We start from the raw sequence: 17,880 nt of genomic DNA, 5'->3' as shown, positions 1-17,880 counted from the left end.
AAGCATAAATAAACCAATTTTATATGTTAGTTTTATTGATCCATCATGTCTTTAAATCGGGCCTGAATATTGTCTGGCATTGACCAGCAAATGCCTTAAGATCGATAAGCCCTTAGCCTTTGTTCCAAATCAGCAATGTTTTGTATAAATGCATAGGGTGAGGGCACTGTCCGTGGTGCTGAAAGGAATCTGTCCTCATATTTCAAAAGGTGCATTCAGGGTGAATGCAGTAAAGATGACAATAATAACTTTCAGCAGCACTTTCATCCTTTCAGGACCTAGTATCAGGAAATGCTGTACTGCAGCAAGGAGATGTCTCAACCACTATGTTTTTTTTTACAGAAAAACTCAATTCTGTGCTCCGTCACCAATCATGATACCATAGAGCTTGCCCGAACTTTGAACTTTAGCCAAACCTCATGTTGCTCTATTCACCCTGGTCCTTTTTCGCATAACAACCAGTTTTCCCCATTTGCATCACTGAAAGGGCCTAATCTTCAAAAATTCCAAATAAGAGGTGCTAAAATGAATGTGTTTTTTTTTTAGCAAGTCTAATAAGTCGGTGTGTTGTGGGTGATCTATAATGATGGCTGTACAAATGTTAAGACATGCAAACAGTTGTGGTTCCACCCATTGAAATCAGCACATTGCGTGTTCTACAGGCAGTTTACGAAAATAAAAAAAACAACGAATGGCCTTAAAGGAAAAGTACACCCAAAACATGATTAGCCTTCATTTTCTACTCACCCCCATGCTGAACAACACTCTGGAGTACTTTTTTGATATCTCAAATGCATCTGGAGATCTGGGAGGCTTCTTGCTGTCTGCTGACATTCAAATAATGGAGGTCTATGGCGCCCGAGACAGAAAGGTCCATAAAAGTCCACAAAAAACGTGTCACTATTCCTCCATACTGCTCGTCCAATGTATTCCAAGTGTCCTGAGTTGGTAGCGTCCAAAATTTACTCGAAACGAAGTCATTTAGAATGTTTTTAGAGCATAAACAGTAGTGTATAGGATTTCCTAAAAGCGCGCGCCTGCGCGTTCACGAGTCTACGGAAACCGCGGCAGACCAAACCAGATGAAAGTGCACATTCAGCGTGTGCTCTGCCGATAATGCAAGCGTAGAAGAAAAAATGTGCTGTTTACCTGTGCAAAGAAAGAAACAACGAAAGAAAAATGTCTGAGGACTTCAGTGTTGAGGAAGAGCATGAGTTCTTTGCTGAGCTGAATGCACACTTTCATCTGGTTTGGTCTGCCGCGGTTTCCGTAGACTCGTGAACTCGCAGGCGCGCGCTTTTAGGAAATCCTATACACTACTGTTTATGCTCTAAAAACATAAAAAATGACTTCATTTCGATTAATTATGGACGCTACCCACTCAGGACACTTGGAATACATTGGACGAGCAGTATGGAGGAATATTGACACATTTTTTGTGGACTTTTATGGACCTTTCTGTCTCGGGCACCATAGACCTCCATTATTTGAATGTCAGCAGACAGCAAGAAGCCTCCCAGATCTCCAGATGCATTTGAGATATCAAAAAAGTACTCCAGAGTGTTGTTCAGCATGGGGGTGAGTGGAAAATGAAGGATAATCATGTTTTGGGTGTACTATTCCTTTAAAGGAAAGAGGAAGTTCAATGCCATGGATATGCTGGTTTTAATAATCATCATTAAAAGATAATAATTATAATACTAAATGATGTTTATAGTGCATGTGGAAGTATGGAAAATAAACCATAATCATGCTTCGTGCAAGATTGATTCATTTAAGAGAGAAAAAAATCCCATTTGCAAAGAGCTGCAAAAACTACACAAAAACTGTCAGAAATTGAACTTCCGATATGAAAAAGAAAAACGTTTTGCAAGTGAAAATTTATTACATTCACTTGATCCCACTCATGAATTTGCATGGCTTGGTCATTAGATTGTGATCTATATATTGATGAATTGTTTGCATATACTGTGTCCCAAATTGTAAATGCAAATTTTATTTTACAAATTCTTTGAAGATCTGCCCTGCATGTTCAAACACATTTGCACCTGTTTTAAGACAAGAAAGCCTCATTAACAAATGAAATTTTATACTTAAGAAGAAAACAAATATATCGGCACATGTTTAATTTTATTTCATATAATTGTTGGAACATATTTTTGTATTTGCAACATTTTTCTTTCTTTGCAAAAAAAAAAATCACTATTTTCCTCGGTTCTGTTATTATTCCTAAACAACTTGTATTTTTGTATTTCATATTATATTTTTTCATATTTTTGAATGTCAGCTGTATGTTTGTATATGTGTGTGATTTTATCCCCAAGGTAAATTCCTAGTATGTGTAAAATACTAATTGGTATAAAAGATTTTTCGTATTCTGGAAAATGAACAAAAAAAATGTATCCTTGCAAAAAATAATAAAAAATAGGATAAATCTTTATTCATCTCCCCTTTTAGGCAGATGAACTTATTTAAATGGATGGTGGGCTGGAGACTGGTCATGGAGACCGTTTTTTTCCCGGTGTTAGTCTCTGCCTCAGTTTTTAGGCCTTTAAAAATTCAGTCAAGGCATTTTTTCCACTAATGCACATTATGGAAAAAGAAAAGTTAACTTAATGTCATTAAAACAATGGAAGCATAGCTGCATGCTACCATCTCAGGTAAAAAAAAAAAAAAATAAAAAAAAAAAAAACAGAAAAAAGAATCGCATTGTTATGGAAGAGGATTAGGGCCAGTGAAAAAATAAAAAAGAAGTTAACCGATTTTTACATTTTATTTCAGTATGTGAAAAAATACTGAATTCTGACTTTTTTTCTCAGAATTCTGACTGAATTCTGACAGCTAACAAACATGTTAGCATCAAGCAGTAGCCATGACTGTTTTAGAGACTAAACTAGCTCTCTTGTTTTAATCACCTTCTGCTCTTCCATTAATGAAATAGCATCACCGGGGACCCCTCGGGAACATAACAAGTCGCCTAATTCTGTCATTTTCCACCAATGTGTTACTGGCCCTCCCAAACAACTCACATCTTTTTCAATGAAGCTGAGTGCTCCCACATCTCTTCCTTCATGGTTCCCATATACATTAAGATAGATAATTCTGAGATTATATTCAGAATTCTGAGGAAAAAAAGTCAGAATTCTGAAAAAAAGTCAGAGCTCTAAGATTAAAGTCAGAATTCAGACTTTTTTCCCATATTAAACTCAAATAATATTTAAAAATCAGTTAACTTTTTTTTATTTCTTCAGTGACCCTGATTCTCTTCTGTACATTGTAGTCAGCACTTAAATTTAGCACCAGAGCAGATTACATCACCTGTCCAACAATGGATTGTAAAAAAGATACTTTTTTTCCCATCGGTTTATCAGTCCAAGGGTAATAATTTGTCATTTCTTGCCTTGTATTTTAAACCTGGTGAAGGAACCTTATTGTGAAAATTTTGTTTCTTTGAAATTAAATTAGTTACTTTTAAGGACAATAAAAAAAAAAAAAAAAAAAAAAAAAACAGGTTTTATTGGTTGAAATGAGAACTGGGATGCAATGTATTTAGCGTTCAGTATTGCACATACACTGCAAAAACGAGCTAGAAATAAGTAAAAATTTCTTAAATTAAGTGTATTCACCCTTAATTTGAGTAGGTAAATTAGATAGTTTGCCAATGGAATGAGTATTTTTACTCTTAAAATAAGATAATTAGATAATATGCACTTGAAATAAGAGAATTCAACTGTGTTTTCTTATTTCAAGTGTAAATTGTCTTGTTCCATTGGCAAAATGTATCTTTTACCTCCTCAATTCAAGAACAAATGCACTTATTTTAAGAAAAAATGACTTATCTAGATCTAGATTTTTTGCAGTGTAGAATTTAAGTGCGTATCACTTACTGCCACTACCTAAAGGATTAAATGGCTTTTTCCATAAAGAACAGTGGCCACAGCCACTGAACCTGAACTTCAATTCATGCATTCAATAAAGTATTCAAAATTCCCAAACAAACTGCTTCACATGATAACAGGAGATGCATAAGTGTACAGAAAGCTAAGTTTGTGGGGATATATGTTACAGTATTGGACTGTTTTCTAAAATATATGGTAACCCCTTATTTGTTTACATTGCATTTTAATCCCATTAATCACAGTCAACTTTACAGTTAATTTTATTCATTTAATTAGTTTTAGTTGAACGAACAAACCCTTTTGCTCTCAATCCCCACCCCCCCAAAAAAATGTAATTCTGAGATTCAGCTTTGACTCAATCACTCCAAAATGTTTGTGCATTTTGGTGATCTTAAAAAAAAAAAAAACAGATCAATTCCTTTTCTTGAAGTTAGGATTTTTTTAAAAGAGTTTTAGTACAATATAGACAAGGAAAAAACATGACTGATCATCTTTGCAATTTCAAAATTTTTTGCGAAAGATAAAGCTGTGGCTCGTTCTCTCTGAAGCAGCCCAAAGGTTTTTGGGCCAAGATTTTCCTAAACATGGCGCAACTGTAGGTTTTTAGAATACACTGTGAGTTTGTTACCCCTGCACAAAATGGGTTTATGTGCAGTACTGATCAGAGTTGGATTCTAGATGGATGAACTGTAGCCTCTTTATATTTTATGTTTTTTAAATTACCATTTTCCTTACATTTTGCGTAGCATCAAAAAATATGAGACCTCCTCTGTGGAAAACACTAAAAGGTCTTATACACTCACCGGCCACTTTATTAGGTACCCCATGCTAGTAACAGGTTGGACCCCTTTTTGCCTTCAGAACTGCCTCAATTCTTCGTGGCATAGATTCAACAAGGTGCTGGAAGCATTCCTCAGGGAGTTTGGTCCATATTGACATGATGGCATCACACAGTTGCCGCAGATTTGTCGGCTGCACATCCATGATGCGAATCTCCCGTTCCACCACATCCCAAAGATGCTCTATTGGATTGAGATCTGGTGACTGTGGAGGCCATTTGAGTACAGTGAACTCATTGTCATTTTCAAGAAACCAGTCTGAGATGATTCCAGCTTTATGACATGGCGCATTATCCTGCTGAAAGTAGCCATCAGAAGTTGGGTACATTGTGGTCATAAAGGGATGGACATGGTCAGCAACAATACTCAGGTAGGCTGTGGCGTTGCAACGATGCTAAATTGGTACCAAGGGGCCCAAAGAGTGCCAAGAAAATATTCCCCACACCATGACACCACCACCACCAGCCTGAACCGTTGATACAAGGCAGGATGGATCCATGCTTTCATGTTGTAGACGCCAAATTCTGACCCTACCATCCGAATGTCGCAGCAGAAATCGAGACTCATCAGACCAGGCAACGTTTTTCCAATCTTCTATTGTCCAATTTCGATGAGGTTGTGCAAATTGTAGCCTCAGTTTCCTGTTCTTAGCTAAAAGGAGTGGCACCCGGTGTGGTCTTCTGCTGCTGTAGCCCATCTGCCTCAAAGTTCGACGTACTGTGCGTTCAGAGATGCTCTTCTGCCCACCTTGGTTGTAAGGGGTGGTTATTTGAGTCACTGTTGCCCTTCTATCAGCTCGAACCAGTCTGGCCATTCTCCTCTGACCTGTGGCATCAACAAGGCATTTCCGCCCACAGAACTGCCGCTCACTGGATGTTTTTTCTTTTTCGGACCATTCTCTGTAAACCCTAGAGATGGTTGTGCGTGAAAATCCCAGTAGATCAGCAGTTTCTGAAATACTCAGACCAGCCCTTCTGGCACCAACAATCATGCCACGTTCAAAGTCACTCAAATCACCTTTCTTCCCCATACTGATGCTCGGTTTGAACTGCAGGAGATTGTCTTGACCATGTCTACATGCCTAAATGCACCGAGTTGCCGCCATGTGATTGGCTGCTTAGAAATTAAGTGTTAACGAACAGTTGGACAGGTGTACCTAATAAAGTGGCCGGTGAGTGTAGCTCATGGGTTAAAATGCTTGACTAAAAACCAAAACTTTAATCATTACAGAATATTTTCTTTGACCTTTTCATGTTGTTGTAAGTATTACGTACCTCCACTAAGGAGGTTATGTTTTTAGAAAAGTTGTTTTTTGTCAATCCAACAAACAATCCATTACATTTCGGTGATGATCCACATCATGAAATGGATGCAAAAATTTTAAGAATTCTTAAACATTATTTGGCAGAACATGTAGTTCCCCTCTAAGCCAGAGTGTCAGCAGTGATTATTGACAGCTTCAGTATCAGACTCTAAAAGTCCAGAAGTATTACACTGAAGATAAAAACAGAAAAAGTGAGCGATGCCTCGTTCAAAGTCTAGAGCAGCTCATTAACAAGAAAAGAGTGAATAAAGAAAGTGAGAGCAGGACAAACACCAGAGGCTGCAGCCACACGCTGCCTCATTTATAAACTTATGAAAGGATTTTGAGGAAATTGTTACCGAAGATGATCCTCAGTCCAAGGAACAATTCAATAAAATTTCATGATGATGTACCAGTTTTAGCTAGAGGTGCAGAGACAATATGGGGCAAAAACTTGTCTATAAATAAAAACTTTAAGACCAACTTCACAATAAACACAAGAAAACCAGGTTGTGAAAAATTTATCCTGATGCTTATTTTAACATAACCCATTACTTTCTGGCCCAGTAGAAATGTTTACAATTTGGAAAAACCTTCCATATAGGAAGAAAGCTAAAAACATAACAGATATATTTTAGCAACTAATGAATGAAATTCACAAACTTTGTTTTGATCCCTACTAAAAGTCCATAATAGTTCTGCTTTCATTTTAGGCGAACCACTGAACATTATCCGGAGTTTTGGTGCTTCTCTTGATGTCGGAGATGGCTGTAGAGGACTTGCAGAGACATGGGTGCAACAGAACTCAGAAATAGCTGCTGCTTCTGTGCAACTTAATTTTGGCGCTTTGTTTTTCCCTCCTCATGTCTGACTCCACTGCTTTGATTCCCATCGTGCCGAGCTAGAACGACTTCTTGCTTAAAATACGCCATTCCTCATATACGTTACCTGGTACCGTTTCTAGCCATGCAGAAAAATCTGGGCTGGATAGCCAATTTTCATAAAATTTACTCTTTCCCACATTGTCCAGATAAATAGTTATTGGCACATCACCCCATGGTCTGTTTGCAACATGGTTTTTATTGGAATTAATAATGGTTCCAGCTAAGCCGTTTGGGAAATTTCAAAAAATTATCGTGAATTATTTTAATTTTTTATATGATTACAAAAATAAAATTCAATTTATGACTTTGTGACAATTTTAAGACCTATGAAAGACTGATTTAATACATTTTAATACCAATTAAGGCCTTATTGGAGAATTCAATGCGTTTCAAGACTTAAGGTTCCGCAGGAACCCTTTGAAGGTCTGTGCTTAGAGTCCTTTCCTAGTTTTTAATAATATGGGTAAATATAGATTAGTTTTATTAATAATGAATGCTTCTGTTACTTCTCCAAAGTCTTGGGATATGTGTCCTTATAATTGACAATAAAATTATAGAATCAATTTAGTCCTGATCTTCTATATTGAGAATCAGATGAAAATGTTGGTTTACCAAGGTGCCTTAAAAGACAAGGTGTTTAAAAAGACAACAATCATACAGAATATTGGCTTTATTATGAAACCTGGGGCGTTTGTTCACATAGAGCCATCCTACATTTGTACACACCCACTAAGCAGATCTTGTTGCAGTCACAAAAAAAAAAAAAAAAAAGACCTTATTCCGAGCACGCAACCAGCCTGAGATCGCTGAGGATTTTTAATACAAAACCAAAGCATATTTCCTTACATGCAACTCACAGCGACTGCCACAAATGTGTTTGACTGTGGCATCCTCTTGATGGCTGCATACTGCTCCACAAATAAAACTATGAAAACAGTATGAACCAGGATTATTGTAAAACCCAAACCCGGACAAGTATTTCAGACAAAAAAATTATATGAAGTTCATAACCCCCTCCCCGAATTAACAAGTAGCATGGATTCTCGTATTCGTTCACTTTGAGAGCTGTAACCAAAAAATTTCAGTTAAAATCCGACCCTCAACTCAACAAATGCAGTCGTTTTAAAATTCTGTGAGCAAATAGGTGGCCTGGTCAGTTTTCTTAATACATAGGGAGCACAGACAAACCTCCAGGATTACAGTGGGTCCACTCTGGCGCCCCCAGGTTGTTTCATCCAATAACAGCAGTAGAGGTTGCCTAATATTCTGCAATGTGCATCCTTCAGATTTACAAACAAGGAGTGCAATTAGTTGAGAGCATGAAGACAAAGGACCGTGAATTTTGTCACAAGGGGAAAAAAAGCCTTCTGCGTCTCAGATACTGGGTTTCAATTCATATTATGACATTCTTCTGTAGCGCGCCCTTCTTTTTTTATGTATTCATGAGCCTTTTTTGTGTTGCAGGTACAGAAGTCACTTGTAAAAGTAAAAAGTGTATTAGCACTAGTAACTGGTGCTTAACTATAATTATCAAACTTTGACCAAAAAAACTGGTAAACCCAAAAAACAAGGAAACACTAAAGGACTTCTACGAAAAACCTGTGTGGCCGTTCATTTCCAAACATACAGTTAAAGAGAGAATAAAGCAGAAAAAAACAAAAACATCGGAGATCAAATCACATGTTGGCTTTTCTCAAAACTGCCAGTCTTGTCTTTCAGATTGTAAATAACTGTCTTGGTGTTGGAGAAAACAGTGGAGGACACAGAGGGATGGATTCAGAGGACTACACCACTCGTCGCACTTCAAAAAATCTCTTCAAGTAGTAAATCTGTCCAAGTGTCATGGCCACCAGAACGAGAGCTTCGAAGAAGGACCACAGGACCACTCTGCTGTTTGTGTTGTCGTTAACTACAAAAAACAAAGAGGAAAAGGTTGTCATGATTCAGTTTACTCCGTTCATCAAATCAAGCTGCTCTCGGTTTCTGTTCTTACTTGCTCTGTGTATCCTCTCACGGACCTCCATGTACTCCTGCTCATGCTTCACTGCAGTCATAGCAACAGCTAGTTCGTTGATCATCTCCTCCAGCTTGTTTTGATGCGCTGAAACAACCAGTTAATAATTTATCAATATTCAATTAAAGGAAAACACCATGCAGAGAACATGCATTTGGTTTATGCAGAACATGCAAGACCTTCTAACATCTGTGACCCGAGTGGCAGACGAAAATTCCTTTACCACTAGGGGTCTGTGGGAGCATTTACTCCTTTACAGATTTGTAATCATTACTTTGCGGTCACACTTTAACGACTCGGGTCAAACAGATTTTAGAATCAGAGACAACCTGAGTAAATACAAAATACAGCTTTAAATGATTTAAATTCATCCAGGGTGTAAAAAAAAGCTAAAACTGCTCTTATCAAACCAGCCCTGTGAGAAAAAGTAATAAACCATGAATTAACTGAACTACAAGTCAGAGCATGTGAACGGAGCGGAGCGCAATTCGCGCTCCCCTTTGTGGAGGATGTTTGCTAGTGATATTAGTAGATAAGCATGTATAAGGTGGGATTCATTTAGAGGAGGGGCCAAAATTAGTGACGCCCGAAGCCTCGCTACACTGATACCACGTCACCGCTTTCTGGAAGTGGTTCAGAAAGAGCAAGAACAAGCATTTAAACAGCGTCACAACTCAATTAAGTTGTGGGAGTTTGTAGGAGGATTGCGGTCAGTTGGATAGATACTGAGAATAGATTGGTTGTTCTTCCAACTAATCTAGTTGATTAAAACTATTTTAGTTAATGTAATGATGAAAATCTGAGCGAACCGCTGGATACAGTTGTAACTTTAGTGTTAATATTACTGTCTGACAAATAGTTGTCAATGTTTGTGGCGTCAGATGTAAGACAGTGACTTCCACTCCTGAGGTTGATGGTTCAAGACCTATCTTTGACTTTTGAAAGTTGCGATTATACTATTGAGACAAATTTTTATTAATTTGTCCTAGTAAAAATATAGATTGGGTAAATACACTGCCAAATTAGATTAGATGATTTAACCAAATTATTAGTTGAAGACATAACTTCCAACACAATTAAAACTAAAAACTGTGGAAAAACTATTATGTTTGAATAAAAATGACAAACACCTTTCATTTTGCTCAACTTTGCGTTTCCAACGCTTTCCCTGTCTGCTTGAGCTTATTTCACTAAAATGGCAGAAAAACAGTGAACCTTAAAAGATTGTTCTCTTCTAAGAAATTTTCCACTTCCAAAAAAAAAAAAAAAACCACAAAGTTTTTATTATACACACCGAATCATTAACAATTTCAAAGGAACTGAAAATGGCCAAAGTGGCGGCGGATGTAGGAGTTTGCCCTGAAATCGAAGGATTGATGGTTCAAGCCCCGGCTCCGACTTTGGGTGTTGATGTGTCCTGGGGCAAGACACTTCACCTGTATTGTCTACTGATGCTGGTCAGAGCGCCCGGTAGCGCCAGTGTACGGCAGCCTCTCTTCTGTCAGTGAGCCCCAGGGCTACAATGTAGCTTGCCACCATCAGTGTGTGAGTGTGTGTGTGAATGGGTGAATGAATGAATTTAGTGTAAAGCTCTTTGGTCAAGTCTCCTGACTTGAAAAAAAAGCTCTATATAAGCTCTCGTTTACAGACCCCCGAAACGCCGGCTTCGTATGGATGAGAGGCTGGTTTGGTGAAAAATTTGTGCGTTTAGGCCAGGGTTTGACTTCGTGTGGACGGGGCCTAAAATCCTACTAATCTCTTAACATCTCCAAGTTAAAGTATTTATAACTGAGGCCAGCCCTAGTTTGCTCCCTCCACTTCCTGTTTATAACAGCCAAGTGTAACCCGAACGTATGACATCATGCTTTGCATCACCTGGTTAATTCCCTCCAATCAATGGCAACACATCTAATTCACATTTTCTTAATTTAAAAACTTTGCTTTAATTTAAATGACTCTTAGATGGGATCACTAATGTGGGCTCTGGGCACGGCGCTTAACCTCATTATGACTGGCTGAAGGCAGCTTTATTGGAAACAGAGCTGCAGCTGTCCTTTATTTCAGTAATTGATTAATCTTATTACCCCTAGTCAAATCACGTTTTATGATGAAAAGACATTTGACCTTAAAAAAAACATACAATTATTTTAAACAAAGAAAACATAAAAGATATCTAAATTAAATACTCGCAACACAGCAGTTTATTCAAAAATGGCTTTTATATAGAAGATTAAAGGATTAAGAATCAATCCAATTTTATATTTACTCAAAAATACAAAAACTTCCAAAAAAGGTTTTGAAAAATAATCTGCAGACTAAAGTGAGAATATAACTTTTGGCAGGCCTTTGTCCTGTTATTGTAACAAATGACATGTCAGAATAAGAGCATCAAACTAATATAAAAACAGGGCTGGTATTATGATTGTCTTCCACATCGATACAAAAGGCACATCTTTCACTGTTGATGGTCGAAAGGGTCGGAAAGCTTGTTACTGAAGAAATTACTTTATCCGACAGGACCTGGTTGGTATGGCTAGCTCTCGCCATCTCTTTAAATTAACAATGTGCATTTATAATGTTTATGTCCAACAATAAAATGTGTTTAATCCATTTAAGATAAGATAAATCATTAGAAATCTGTAAAAGATAATTTTTTTTTATTTCTCCGACGTTTACACTGCAAGCATTTAAATCATTAAACACCAAAGCTGCCTCTGTTGCAGCATAACCGTATTATTAGTTTATACTATGAAAACAATGCTGTTAGAGAAAACTCCACAGTGCATGTCAAACAAAAAAAATGCAGTATTCTTTTAGTCTAGGTTTTTTTTTTCCTACCATCCCAGCTGTCACCACCTACAAAGAAGGAAGATGCACCCAAAATAAAGTCAAAAGGGAAAGAAATTCAAAGGAAGGTTCAACAATAGAGTCTATAGCATAAAATATTATCTTCAAACGGCCTGTATGGGTACCTTCTGTCTCCATGTCTTGGCCTTTAGGGGCCTCTCCGATGTCGATGGTGAACATGACGATCTTGGGTGTCATGGTGGACATTTTGTTACTGAAGCAGAACTTATAGGTTCCGTCCATGTGTGCGGCCACCGAATATTTCCCACTGGACTCTCTGTCCCCTTTGTAAATCTGCTTCCCATCAGGCCCTGTTATCTAAAAACAAAAAAAAAAGGGGGGGGAAGCTGTGTTAAAGGTGCATTTTTTGTGTTGTTCAGTTACTATTTGGAGGCTAAACCAGAGGTGGAGTTACAGGACACAGCATTACCCAGAGCTGTGTTCGGGCCTTGTCACACCTTGCCGTTTTAATCAGAAAGCTGAACTTTCTATGTGTATTTTTCAATTTTTGGTGTATAAATAGAGTATTAATAATGAGTCAAGAACTTATGTCCGACAACAGCCAAACTTATGCATAACACAGGACAGCATAATGCCCATTAAATGACGCACAAGCATATGGGCAATAATTAGATCAATCAGATTAATACATTTGCATGATAAACATTAGTTGAAGGCCTGCACAGATGTATACCAACCAAATACATTGATGTATACGTGTTCTTGACCTCTGAAAGTTTAAATGTCAACACGAAGAAAAACAGAAGACTCACTATCAGTAATACTTGATGGATCGAGCCAAAGCTTAAAGGAATAGTACACCCAAAACATGATTAGCCTTCATTTTCTACTCACCCCCATGCTGAACAACACTCTGGAGTACTTTTTTGATATCTCAAATGCATCTGGAGATCTGGGAGGCTTCTTGCTGTCTGCTGACATTCAAATAATGGAGGTCTATGGTGACCGAGGCAGAAAGGTCCATAAAAGTCCACAAAAAACGTGTCAATATACCTCCATACTGCTCGTCCAATGTATTCCAAGTGTCCTGAGTGGGTAGCATCCAGAATTTACTCGAAACGAAGTCATTTAGAATGTTTTTAGAGCATAAACAGTAGTGTATAGGATTTCCTGAAAGCGCGTTCACGGCGCTACGGAAACCGCGGCAGACCAAACCAGATGAAAGTGCGCATTCAGCTCGGCAAAGAACTCATGCTCTTCCTCAACACTGAAGTCCTCAGACATTTTCTTTCGTCGTTTCTTTCTTTGCACAGGTAAACAGCACATTTCTTCTTCTACGCTTGCATTATCGGCAGCGCAGACGCTGAATGCGCACTTTCATCTGGTTTGGTCTGCCGCGGTTTCCGTAGACTCGTGAACGCGCTTTTAGAAAATCCTATACACTACTGTTTATGCTCTAAAAACATTCTAAATGGCTTCGTTTCGAGTAAATTATGGACGCTACCCACTCAGGACACTTGGAATACATTGGACGAGCAGTATGGAGGAATATTGACACGTTTTTTGTGGACTTTTATGGACCTTTCTGCCTCGGTCACCATAGATAGACCTCCATTATTTGAATGTCAGCAGACAGCAAGAAGCCTCCCAGATCTCCAGATGCATTTGAGATATCAAAAAAGTACTCCAGGGTGTTGTTCAGCATGGGGGTAAGTAGAAAATGAAGGCTAATCATGTTTTGGGTGTACTATTCCTTTAATGTTGGTATTTTGAAAAACATTGTTCATATACCAAGAAAAATTATTTAAAAGAGGAAATTCTGCTGCCTGTGGCTTTTAATTTGCCCTAAATGCCACAGGTGTCTTATGTCCCATTTTCATTACTTTCAAAATTTGTATAAAAATAAATTATGTTTAAACACCATTACATTTGAGTATCAACTCAATGGGGACAGCATCTCAAATTCAAAGATGACCCAACAGTCCAAAATTATGTTATTTTTAGAGAAACAAACAGCAGGAGCCTAGACTGTTGCAGTTCACATACTAACAGTAAAAGTCCAAGAAAAGCTAAGGGCAGCTAGATGAAGCCCGATTGATATGTACAGGACAGAGAAAGGAACATGAGGTGTAAAACAGAAAGATTAGAGGATATGTAAAGAAATGCTAAGGCTACCAAATGTAAGCTTTCTTTAATAGCATTAAACAATAAACCCAATATAAACTGCTGTGAAGGTTAAAGATAATGGTTATTAAACTATTTGGGACTAGTGACAACACCCCTAACCGACTGACGAATCGATTAATAAATTAGTTGACAATTGTTTCAATAATCTATTAATCATGATTAATTCAATTATTTTGTTTCATCCCTTGTCAGAACTGCATGCAAGCCTAGCCATTGCTAATGGAAAAGTCAAGAAAGTGCGTCGACCTGTAGCATGCTGGTAGAAAAGGAACTTAATAGTGGCAGCTGTCAGACCTCCTTGATAGGAAGAGTCGACAGGTATACTTGTTTTAATAACAACCCCTAGTGAATGCTAACAGAAATCAAATCTTTAAGCTAAGAGAAAGCAGCTACTTTTGGACATAAGTAAATAGAATAACCAGACCAACATCAGACTAATATGGTTTCACGTAAACATTTCAATCAGAAAATTCTGATCAGATTTGGCAGAATCCTAATGAAATAGTAATCTGGGTAAGCAGGATGGGGTATGGCAGTCAGCCAGTTACTCATAATGAGGCACTGTGTTGAGTGTTTATGTCCGTCCTGCTTCAACGAGATGCATCTCCACCATGAGTAGCTCACCGCTGTAGCTAGCCTTTATCAGAATACTATCATTACATGACAAATTCTTAGTCCAACTGGCTGTTTTATTCTAATTACTCATTTCCATATAAATGGTGCAATCTGATTATGATATTTTTTCTGAATACGTGTCACTGCGGACTAGGGGTGTGCAAAATAATCGTGATGATGATGCATCGTGATTCTTATTTTCGTGATCTACTGCATCGATTCTTGATACCAAGAATCGATTATTACTTTCAAAAAATGAATAAATAAAATTGCATGAATGGTTGGCGAACATCAGCCAAAAACAAGTGTAATACAACTTCCAGTCCAGTAGATGTCGCTGCAAATGTGTTGACGCACGCTGCCTTGTGTCACAAGCATTTCCAGCCGCGGGATACTGTGCCGAGTCATTCAAAAACAAAACATGGAGGATAAAATATTGCAATGCATCGCAATAATTCAAGTATCGTGATGCATTGTGATAGAATCGCATCGTGGCCTGTGAATCGTGATTCGAATCGAATCGTGACTTCTTTGGCACTACCCACCCCTACTGCGGACCTGAAGTTTGTGCATGTAAACAAAGCCATTGTTTGGTGATCATAACTAGTCGATTTCTAGCTAAAATGACTAGAACGGGTGCTTAGATTATGAAAAAGGTTTAAGATTCAGGTTTTGAGGAGAAGTGAAAAAGAACGAAAGATATTTTCACCCTAAGATTAAGTTTGAACAATTTGCCTAATTCCAAAATCTTATTTGTGGTAAAGATTGGGATTCAGCTTGTATTCCATCATGTTTTTAATTAAAGAGGGTATAACAACAAATACAAAGAACTCTTGTCAAAAATCACTTGGCTTTACTGTGGCTGCTGATGGAAAAGCCAAAATCTGAATGAACAAACCTTGACCTAGTAAATATTCTTGCACATAGAAATATCTAGAAAAGTCACTGGAACATCAGACAAATGTATTTTTTAACTGATCAATGGATTCCAATAGTACTCTTAACATTTTGTTTATAATCATTTGGTATTGTTCTGCCAGAATTAAATCTAGGATCAGTTTCAGGAAGTAAAACGTTTGAATCTTAATAATTCTGTGAATCAGTTCCACCTGCTTTTATGCAAATTAAAGAAAGAACAGGTGGAATAGAGGCATTTAGGCTCCGTTCACACTGCAGCCTGAAGTGACCCAAATCAAATTTTGTTGCCCATATGCGACTTGGATCTGTTCTTTTCATGAAAGTCTGAACAACAGAGATCCGATTTTTTCCAATGCGACGCAGGTCATTTGGCTATGTGGTCCTGACATGAATCAGATTTTTTTAAATATGACCTGTGTCTGAACGACCAGGATGCATTTATCCGACCTGAACGCCATTATTAACCGACAAAGGTCACTATTCTGCTTCTTGCTACACAGAAGCGGTAAGAAAAACAAACACCATGGCGGATGATGATGCGGAGAGCAGTATTTATGCCTAACCATCTTCAAAAGGTTGAGGTTTAAAGGTTTGGAAAGATCACTAGATGCGCTCCAGCTCTACATCCATGTTTACTTCTGTAAACACGAAGCACGCTGGCTTTCGACGTCATTGCGTCCTCTACTGCGCATGCGGGAAACTCAAGCTGTCTGAATGCAGTTTACACAGGAGATCACATACAAGTCGCATATGTTTGGAAATGGGAAAGGCAACGCAAAAAAATCAGATTTTACAAAAAAATCTGAATTGAGCATCAAGGCCTGCAATGTTAACGTAGCCTTAGAAAGAGAAGCCCTATAAATGGAGCGGTTCTGCAGTTGGTGATCACAGACCATTTCTCTTTTCTTATCCTTTCTGACTGAGGTTTTCATCACTTTTACATGTCATACTGTCAGTGCTCTCACCCCTAGAGGTAGTAAGAGGCAGTGTCTAGAACTGACGGATGCCAATCAAGAAAGCTTGTAGTCTGACAGCCCAGTGTACATAGCATGGATAGCATAAACACAGACAGGCAGATCTAAGCGCAATAGAGTCATTTATAGGGCATAGAGAACTTCAAACTGTAAAATTTGACTCAGATTTTAAGTGAATTTATGTTTGCCTTATTAGAATAAAGAGTGTGATCAATCAAGAGTCCCCATTTTGGAGGAGCTGTACCTATGCTCCAAGGGGCTACCCACGTGTAATAAAAAATATATATATATATAGACACACTCAGATTTTAATCTCTTCGAATTTCTGGATTATATAATTGTTATCAAATACCTTCCCGTATTATCCTCTTGTAAAACATGTCAGCATTGAAGCAATTGTTTTTAACAATGGATATGTTGACTTGAGGAGAAACATATGGCAGGAGCCAGCAACAGAAAAAGAAAAGCAAGCAGATCCTAAAAAACCCTTGCAATAATACTGGATCCTACTGAAAGCTGCCATATTATATGATGCAAAATTATACCCAGAAAGATGAGGTCAGTGTGAGCCAAATAGTTAGCAGCATATCCAAATGAAATGCTATAGCCGCATCCAGATCATCAACCCCATATCATATTTGCATTGACTAAACAGCCATCAGAAGGGCGTATTAAATATCAATCAAAGGACCTAAATGCCATAAAAACAAACGGATAATAGCTAAGCATTTGGGTGACGTTTCACAGAGAGACGGCTAGTCGTTAGCGGCTAATATTAGCATGGGGCCTTGCTATCCGGTTGTCAGTTAGAGAAGTCAAAGCGGCAAATCCTTGACATGACACCCTTGTGATACTCGGACACACTCGATAAAGCATATTACCTCCACGTCGATGTCCAGGAAGCCTCCCTCGGCCACCTCAAACATGAGGCCCATCTTTGTGCCGGAGTTAACCCGCTCATAGAAGCACTCCTCTGCATGAGCATCTATGCTAACGAAGTAGCCCGATGCGGTAGCAGACAAGGCGGCGAGCAGGATAACTAGCTCTGAGGCGGTGAACATTATTTAAAAGTTGTGCTGAGAAAGCCGAAGGTATAAACAGTGTCCTCTAAAGGAGTAGTCTGTGATACACCGACTTTCTTGTAGTGGACGGTTGAAACGGGGAAGGCGCAACACTTCCACAGCCGTGTTCCGCTCTCTGATTGCCACGTACGGATTATTGCACGGCAAGCCGGAAAGGCCAAATTTTACGACAGCGCCTGAAAATTCTTCTCTGTTTTTTTTTTAACGGCAGTTTGCACCCAACTGCATGTTGCATTACTGCCATCCTATGAATTCATGTTAATGTACCATTTCTCAAAAATACTGATGAGACTGGTTTTTCTTAAAAAGAGAAAAAAAATCTTTAATTTCCCTACTTCATGATTTAACTGTGCAGCA

At 38.2% G+C, this 17,880-nt stretch overlaps 1 protein-coding gene across 2 annotated transcripts; it reads right to left on the bottom strand.

The window, feature by feature from the left end:
* Positions 1–7,580: 7,580 nt before the first annotated feature.
* On the bottom strand, positions 7,581–17,672 carry tmed2 (transmembrane p24 trafficking protein 2). 2 transcript variants are annotated; one of them, XM_038287005.1, is made up of 5 exons: positions 17,323–17,672; positions 11,912–12,104; positions 11,778–11,795; positions 8,919–9,026; positions 7,581–8,834 (listed from the first exon to the last, which is right to left on the bottom strand). In XM_038287005.1, exons 1-5 carry the CDS (start codon positions 17,500–17,502, stop codon positions 8,710–8,712), a joined length of 624 nt encoding a protein of 207 aa, XP_038142933.1. In that variant the 5' UTR covers positions 17,503–17,672; the 3' UTR covers positions 7,581–8,709. The 2 variants fall into 2 exon arrangements, with proteins under 2 accessions (XP_038142933.1, XP_038142934.1); XM_038287006.1 differs by lacking the exon at positions 11,778–11,795 and having other exon boundaries at positions 17,323–17,669.
* Positions 17,673–17,880: the final 208 nt, after the last annotated feature.

This window comes from Cyprinodon tularosa, unplaced genomic scaffold (assembly GCF_016077235.1).
Source record: "Cyprinodon tularosa strain WSP-4 unplaced genomic scaffold, ASM1607723v1 ctg233, whole genome shotgun sequence".
NCBI classification, from domain to species: Eukaryota; Metazoa; Chordata; class Actinopteri; order Cyprinodontiformes; family Cyprinodontidae; genus Cyprinodon; species Cyprinodon tularosa.
Note: the sequence above shows the minus strand (reverse complement) of the source record. Positions and strands in the feature narration are given on the sequence as shown.

Coding starts and splice junctions, on each gene's coding strand:
- tmed2 (XM_038287005.1), bottom strand. CDS start 17,502: ATGTTCACCGCCTCAGAGCTAGTTATCCTGCTCGCCGCCTTGTCTGCT. Junction 12,105..17,322: donor TCCTGGACATCGACGTGGAG/GTAATATGCTTT, acceptor TTTTGTTTTTAG/ATAACAGGGCCTGATGGGAA. Junction 8,835..8,918: donor TGAGAGGATACACAGAGCAA/GTAAGAACAGAA, acceptor TGTTTTTTGTAG/TTAACGACAACACAAACAGC.